The sequence below is a fragment of the Entamoeba histolytica genome, genomic scaffold, assembly GCF_000208925.1.
Source record: "Entamoeba histolytica HM-1:IMSS scf_1104750518107 genomic scaffold, whole genome shotgun sequence".
In the NCBI taxonomy this organism is placed as follows: Eukaryota; Evosea; order Mastigamoebida; family Endamoebidae; genus Entamoeba; species Entamoeba histolytica.
The window spans coordinates 63681-71194 of record NW_001914898.1 but is presented as its reverse complement, the minus strand read 5'-3'; the positions used below and the strand labels follow the sequence as shown (position 1 = coordinate 71194).

At 25.0% G+C, this 7514-nt stretch overlaps 6 protein-coding genes across 6 annotated transcripts in view, besides 1 other annotated feature; 3 read left to right on the top strand and 3 right to left on the bottom strand.

Moving 5' to 3' along the window:
• Window positions 1-529, bottom strand: part of EHI_118220 (vacuolar ATP synthase subunit B, putative) — a gene marked incomplete at both ends in the record, with an annotated part of 642 nt that extends 113 nt beyond the window's left edge. Inside the window, 2 exons of the mRNA XM_001913568.1 lie at window positions 1-330; window positions 466-529. The exon at window positions 1-330 is cut by the window's left edge and continues 113 nt beyond it. Coding sequence (XP_001913603.1) covers window positions 1-330; window positions 466-529 — 394 coding nt within the window. The remainder of the gene's footprint in view (window positions 331-465) is intronic.
• Window positions 530-904: 375 nt separating this feature from the next.
• Window positions 905-1825, bottom strand: EHI_118210 (short chain dehydrogenase family protein; the record flags this gene model as incomplete). The annotated part of the gene is made up of 1 exon (XM_650943.1): window positions 905-1825. One exon carries the CDS (start codon window positions 1823-1825, stop codon window positions 905-907), a length of 921 nt encoding a protein of 306 aa, XP_656035.1.
• Window positions 1826-2103: 278 nt separating this feature from the next.
• Window positions 2104-2562, top strand: EHI_118200 (uncharacterized protein; the record flags this gene model as incomplete). The annotated part of the gene is made up of 1 exon (XM_650944.1): window positions 2104-2562. One exon carries the CDS (start codon window positions 2104-2106, stop codon window positions 2560-2562), a length of 459 nt encoding a protein of 152 aa, XP_656036.1.
• A 107-nt stretch (window positions 2563-2669) lies between these two features.
• EHI_118190 (uncharacterized protein) lies at window positions 2670-3131 on the bottom strand (the record flags this gene model as incomplete). The annotated part of the gene is made up of 1 exon (XM_650945.1): window positions 2670-3131. One exon carries the CDS (start codon window positions 3129-3131, stop codon window positions 2670-2672), a length of 462 nt encoding a protein of 153 aa, XP_656037.1.
• A 45-nt stretch (window positions 3132-3176) lies between these two features.
• Window positions 3177-3725: a repeat region.
• Window positions 3726-4143: 418 nt separating this feature from the next.
• On the top strand, window positions 4144-6400 carry EHI_118180 (cullin, putative; the record flags this gene model as incomplete). The annotated part of the gene is made up of 1 exon (XM_650946.2): window positions 4144-6400. The coding sequence occupies one exon, from the start codon at window positions 4144-4146 to the stop codon at window positions 6367-6369; it is 2226 nt and encodes a 741-aa protein (XP_656038.1). The 3' UTR covers window positions 6370-6400.
• Window positions 6401-6998: 598 nt separating this feature from the next.
• EHI_118170 (40S ribosomal protein S4, putative) overlaps window positions 6999-7514 on the top strand; it is a gene marked incomplete at both ends in the record, with an annotated part of 1225 nt that continues 709 nt past the window's right edge. The window contains 2 exons of the mRNA XM_001913567.1: window positions 6999-7001; window positions 7072-7428. Coding sequence (XP_001913602.1) covers window positions 6999-7001; window positions 7072-7428 — 360 coding nt within the window. The remainder of the gene's footprint in view (window positions 7002-7071; window positions 7429-7514) is intronic.

The following is a 7514-nucleotide window of genomic DNA, read 5'->3' as shown; positions in this document are numbered from 1 at the left end:
GTCCATTAATGTCAAGATAATCTTCTGCAATAACATTAGGTCCTTTATCAACTGGTTTACCAGATCCATTGAAAACTCTACCAAGCATATCTTCTGAAACTGGAATTGTCAAAACATCCCCTGTAAATTCACATCTTGTATAACGTGCATCAATACCTGAAGTTCCTTCAAACACTTGTACAACAGCTTTATTCCCAGTAACTTCTAACACTTGTCCTTTACGAATACTTCCATCTCCTAATTTAATATTTACAATTTCACTATACTTTGGTCCTTTAATGTTATCAAGAATAACTAATGGTCCATTAACACTAGTTACTGTTCTATAATCTACATATTAATATCTTTTATTGTTTGTATTTCTTTTTTATAACAAAGTAGGAGTAGTATTATTTATTTCATTTTGTAAATAACAAATTGTGCTTATTATTACAACTTCTTCTTAACTTGAAAAAAAAAACAAACCAAGTACAGGATTAACAATATAATCACGAGTCACTGCAGCAGCGTTAATTTTGAAAGCTTCCATTTCAATTGAAAATATAAGATTTCTTTCAACTCAAAAATCTTTCCCACAAAAAAAAAAAATATTTTAAGAATTTCATTCTTCTTTTTTGTGTTAACAAAAACCCTTTTTCTTGTTTTTTTCGGTTTTTTGTTCATCAAACAAAAATCAACTCTTATATTTTTATTACTTTTAACTATCTCATTATAATTTCATTTTTTGTTTGTCTTTTTATCATAAAATTAAAAAGTCTTAATACAATAACATTTACTTAAAAATACAATTTTGTTTTATATAACTTAATTAAACCAATGATTTAAACTTTCATTTTTTTAAAATCATTTTAAAAAAGGAACTAATAGAAGTTGAAATAAAATAAAAATACCAACCAATCCTTAATTAAAGAATATTATTTCTTTTTCTTAATTCTTTAAACCTTTTAAATTCATTTATTATAAGACTAGATTTAATATCTTCAGGAAGACGGTCATAACTCCAATCTTCAAAATAATGGAACCAATAAGGATCAATAACACGAGTCAAACCAACATGGATCAATGCAGAATCAACAAATTGGTCAGGAGTACAAACAGAAAGTGAAGGTGGCATTTTACCAATCATTTCAGTTGAAATATGCCAAGGTCTAAAGACAGTACAATCAATATTAGAATATTCATAAGAAATACTTCTACTTAATTGAAATATAAATTGTTTTGTCGATGCATAAATAGCGCTGTAAGGTGCAGGAGTTTTAGATGTACAACTAGACATAAAAACAATAAGATTTTTAGCATTTTTAATTGAATGACGAATAAAAAGATGAGTTATTTGAGAAGTAATTTCAATGTTTAATTTAATCATATTATTAGTTTCTTCTAAAGGAATATCTGTAAATATTCCTTTAATAGAGCGACTAACATTATTAATTAAAACAGTAACATTATTTTCTTCTAATAAATTATCAATCAATTTCCAATGAACTTCATTTATTTGATATAAATTAATTGTTAAAATTATTACTTGAATTTTATATTTTGACTCTAATTCTGTTTTTATTTCATTCAATAATTCAGTTCTTCTTGCAATTAAAATAAGGTTAAATCCTTCTTTAGCTAACCTTTCAGCAAATGACTTTCCAACACCTTCAGAAGCTCCAGTGATAAGAGCAAAACTATTTTTTGCATGATATTTTTGTATAGGGTTAGGATGAATAATTCTACGAATAATAAACCTCCAAATGAATAATAATAATGGTAAAATGAGAATAATATTAATTAAAATACCAACACTAAGGAGTGCAATTTGTTGTAATAATTTCATTATAAATTAAAATACATTATTGAGTAAATTTACTTTAAATTTATAGAAATATCATTTTTAATGAAATTTTATTTTTATTTTAGATGAAAAGAAATAATAAAATAATAATAAGGTATTACTTTAATTTTAGTTTTTAATAACAAATTTTTTTTTTAAATTTGTTATATATAAAAAATGAAAAAGAGAAAAAAAAAAATAAAGAAACTATAATTAATAGTAAAAGAATAATAAAATTAAATTAACAAGAAAAATAAACAAGAAAGTTTATTGAAAGAAAAATGCAAGTAACAACAACTGATAAACGAACAACAGGAAGTTCAATGATTCCTAATCAAATTAATCAACAAAAAGATAAAAAAAGAGAAGATATTTTACAAAGAGAACAAATGAGAAATTTAATTAAAAGAGTTGATGGGAGATATGAATTTGATAAAACATCAATTCAAACAGCACTAAAAGATGTAGTTGAAGATTTTTTAGATACATCTCTTTGTGATCTTCTTGAAATTGCAAAACATAGAGGAAGTGATAAAATAGAAATTAAAGACACATTGTTTTATTATAGAATGATGTGGAACTTAAATGTTGGTCCTTCATATTCATTACCTCCTAAATCAACAACTGTTTTACAAAAGAAATTTGCTCCTCAAAAAACTTTTAAAAAACAAATTTGTGAATTTAAAGAACGAGTTGGTATTGTTCATAAAGGTATAGATGAAATGCATTCTGTTCATTAAATTAAAAATTTTTAGAATAAAAAATTATTTAAAAATTAATAATTTTAATAAAATAAAAAATTATAATTTTTATAAAAAAGAAGTTTTAATTAAAAGTACTTCATTACTTAATTTGAAGAAGGACACATTTTAGCCCATTCACAAAATTGATCAGATCTATTCCCAGATTCAAGGTATTGAAGGATTTTGAAATATAATTCATCAAGAACAAAATAACAATAATGTTGTGGAAGCTCTCTTCTAAATTTAACACATAAACTATTCATTAATTCATGAACTTTATCCAATGCCATATTACTTTCTGCTGCATTAATTAATTTATCAGCAACACTATTACATAAATTACAAAGAATATCTCCTCCTCTAGACTCACAATAAACTTTTGGATTAAATGCTTGTCTTGAATAAATATCTACACAAACATCAGAAGGAAGTTCTTTCTTTATACATTTCTCTAAAACATCTTTAGAACGTGAAACAATTTGTGCATTTCTTATTGCACTATCACATGAATTTCCTTTTTCTGCTTTAGCAAAGACAATAAGAGTTAAACAAAGGATAAATAACATCAACTTAATATTTTTTAGTTTTATTTTTTTAGGAGCAAAAGGAGATCGAAGGTGGCATGTCTGAAACACCACACATAAACCCTAGTACAAATTCATTCTTCGACTCTCCCAGTTATTATCTGGTTATGACGGTGCTTTTGAATTAGGAATGTATTAGGGAATGCTGCAAAGGGTGCAGCAAGAGAATACAGTAGAATATTACGTGGATGTAATATAAGAATATACTGAAGTGTGGGTATGACTAAAAGAAGATTAGTCAAAGTAAGACTAAAAAGAAAATTAGTCAAAGTAATACAGTAGTAATAAAATGATTCCTTCTCCCATTCATAAAATAAGAAAAATAAAATTCCTGAAAATTAAGGCAGAAAACAAACAAAGGCTTAAAAAGAAGAAATAAGCAGAAGAAGTTTGAAAAACCTTAATAGGAAGAAATAAAGGAAAGAAGTGCTTTCCTCATTTTGCAAGATAAACATAAAGAATAGGTTTAACAAAGAGATTACTCTTTTTTAATAATAAGCTCAGGGATGGGATTAGTCTCCCCTGAGCTAGGAAGAATAGATGAAAAATCTATTAATACTTAATTAATTACTTTTTCTTTAAATTACTTTTTATATTAATAATATAGTTTTAAAAAGTAAATATATTTCGTATATGAAAAAATATTTAAAAATATTTAATATGTTTTTTTGTTAAGAGAATTTTTAATATTTTTTTTTTTTTAAAAATAATGTTTAATTTGTTAAATTAAGTTATATATAACATAATATTCTATTTCATTTAAAATCAAAAAAGAATTAAAATGTTTTTTAATATTTTTTATAAAAAAAAGATAAAAATATAATTTTTCAAATAATTCAAACAGTTAAACCTCAAGTATTGAGAGAAAAGAGTAAAAAAGAAGAATAGATTAAAACAAGATAAGAATAATAAAATAATAGTAAAAATATTATAATTGAATTGAAAATAAAAAGATGTTTAAAACTCAAAAATATCATATAATTAAGGTTACAAAATGGCACCAAAGAGGAAGGAAACTGAAGATCCAGCAGTTCAAAATTTATTCGAAGAATTAGAACCATTCTTTGATGGGATTCTAGTGTCAATGAAATCATTTTCATTGGCTGAACGGGCAAAGTATCAACAAACATTTACAGAATTCCTTACACAATCAGGAAGTAATTTCTATGAATCATTCATTAATAAATTTAGAGATAGATTGAAAGATGGATTTCAAACATCAATGAAGAAGATGAAAGATGTTCCTATTGATGAAAATTTCCCAAAAATCATTAAAGAAGATCTTGATAGATGGGAATATGCTAAAAGTGCCATTTTAGTATTATTTAAACCATTAGACTATGCAATGGGAAATGGTGCATCAATAACAATAGATATGATTGTTAAAGACAAATGGAATACGGATTATCTTCATACATTAAATGATACTTTTGAACTTACTACTACACTTACAAGAGTTTTTTCAGACTCAAGAAGGAGTGGAAATAAGATGTCAGTATTACCAGTAAAAAATATTTTAATGTTATACAAAAGAGAGAATATTGTTACTCGTGGACAAGTTCCATTAATTAAAACATTTGAAGATGCATTTTGTAAAACATCTAATGAAGACTATAAAATTTTTGCAACAGAATTCTTTAAAGAAGGGGTTCATGGATTTTTACCACAAGCAAAACAATTTATGGAAGATGAAGAATTTAGAATTGAAAATGCTATGGATGATGAAATTGGAGAAAAAATGAAAAAACGTCTTCAAAATGATTTTTTGAAAGTTTCATTACAAATGGTTTATGAAAAATATGATGAAATTCTTGAACAAGACAAAGAACTTGAGTTCCAAGCTATCACTCGTTTATTTGGTCCTATTAATCAACTTGATAAATTTGCTGAAAAAACTAAAGTTTCATTTATGAACTATTGCCAAAATAAAATGGAGAATGCAGTTAAACAAAGTCCAGAATTTATTAGAAATTATCCAGCAGTTGTTTCATTATTATTTGAATTACTTGATCGATTAGAAAAAATGCAACAAAATTATTTCCTTTCCAATCCAGTATTTAAATCTAGATTAGACACTGCTTTTAAAGATGCTTTAATAACAAATAAAATTGTTGATCTTTCTGATAAAAAAGATGAAGTATTTCCACGAATTCTTGCAAATTATTCTCATATGTTATTAAAAAAGGGAAGTAAAATTGAACCAGATCAAGAAAAAGTTAAAGAAAATATCGTTAAATTAGGTAAAGTACTTCAATTTGTTGGAAATAGAGATGTATTTGAAATGGTGTATCAAAAGAATTTCCAAGATCGTTTAGTACTTGGATTAATGGAATCATCTGATTTAGAAATGTATATGATTAATGAGTTAAGTAATATTTGTGACAGACAAGTATCACATAAATTACATACAACATTCCAAGAATATAATCAATCTGGTGATATTCTTGAAAAATTCAAAAGTTATTGTGCTAAAGGAAATATTCAATTACCTAAATTTGACTTTAATGTTGTTGTTTTTAGTAATAGTTCTTCTCAAAACCAAAATACCACATCATACAATATGCCATCACAATTAAAAGAAGTTTTTGATAAATTTAGTGAGTTCTATAAAAATACTCAAAATAAAAAACTAACTTTAAATCATACTTCTTCTACTGGAGTTATACAATTCTCATGGCTAAGAAGACCAATTCAAATTACTTGTAGATTTTATCAAATTGGATTATTAATGTTGTTCAATGATAATAAAGAAATTACTTATGCTGAGCTTGGAACAAAAACTGCTTTAAGTAATGATGATTTAGCTATTTGTATGTCTGGAATGGTATCAAAAGGATTATTGTCTAATTCTACTGGAAAAGAGTTTAAACCAGATTCTGTATTCAAATTTAATATGTCATTTAAACCAAAGATGACAAAACTAAGTGTTATGCAAGCAGACAAAGAATATGTTGAAAAGGAACAACAAAAGAAGAGCGATGCTGAAAGTGAACAACTAGAAGAAACAAGAAATTATGTTATTCAAGCAAAACAAGTAAGAATTATGAAACAAAGAAGAACTATGAAATATGTTGATTTAATTAATGAAACAATTGAGCATTTAAGATCAAGATTTAATATCACTTCAAGAATGGCTAGAAAGAACATTGAGTATTTGATTAATAAAGAATATTTCAAGAGATCTGATAGTGATAGAGAAGTATTGGAATATCTGGCTTAAAATTTATTCTTAAACTCACTCATCTTTTTTCTTTATTTTGTGTTATTTTTAATAAAAAATTTTTTCTTTTTTGTTTAAAATAATCTCTAAAAGAAAATTCATTTTGTAAGAAGTTTTTCATTACCTTACTTGTTTATGGGATATTAAAATGCTAGATACTAGATGTTTTTTTCAATACTTAGTCTATCTATTTAAGTGATATTTTACCAAAACAGTTTCAACTTTTTATTAATAGAAGATAACATAGTTATTCATTGAAATACAACAAATAACTAATGTTTTAGTTATCAAGAATCTAATTCTTCTAAGAGTGGTATTGTATTAAGTCTAGACTTAATAACAAACAAACTAAATTCTCAAAACAAAACTGCTCATTTTCATTATCCAAATTAACATTAGAAAATAATTGATACTGAAGATATTATACTCACATAAAGATAAAAACCAAGATCATTTCATTTTCTTTCTCACTCAAATAATTATTCTTTTAAAGTAATTTCTTTTCTTCTGAAATAATATCCTCAATTTGTTTTATATTTTTTAAAAAATAAAAATAATAAAAAAATAGAAAAGATATAGATTGAGATAAAAAGAGGGTTTGAATATCTTCTTTTGTTCAGTCAAACAACATGGTTTGTTTTTATTATTTGAAGAAAAATAAAAAGTAAATTAAAGTATGTATAAGACATTAATAAAAATTAGGCTAGAGGACCAAGACATCATTTAAAGAGATTAAATGCACCACACCATTGGATGCTTTCTAAATTAGGAGGAACTTTTGCACCAAAACCATCACATGGACCACATGGAATGAAAGAATGTCTTCCACTTATTCTTATTTTGAGAAATAGATTGAACTATGCATTAAATGGAAGAGAAGTTACAATGATTGTTAAGAACAGAACAATCAAAATTGACGGAAAGATTAGAACTGACACTAGATATCCAGTTGGATTTATGGATGTTCTTTCTATCCCAAGAACTAAAGAAAACTTTAGATTAATGTATAACACCAAAAGAAGATTTTGTTTAGTTCCATTAACTGCTGAACAAGCAAAAGTTTGTTTTTATTAAATTTAAACTAAAATGTATTTAACTTGTCATAAAGAAATTGATTAATTACATATGATGAATTTCTTGGAGAA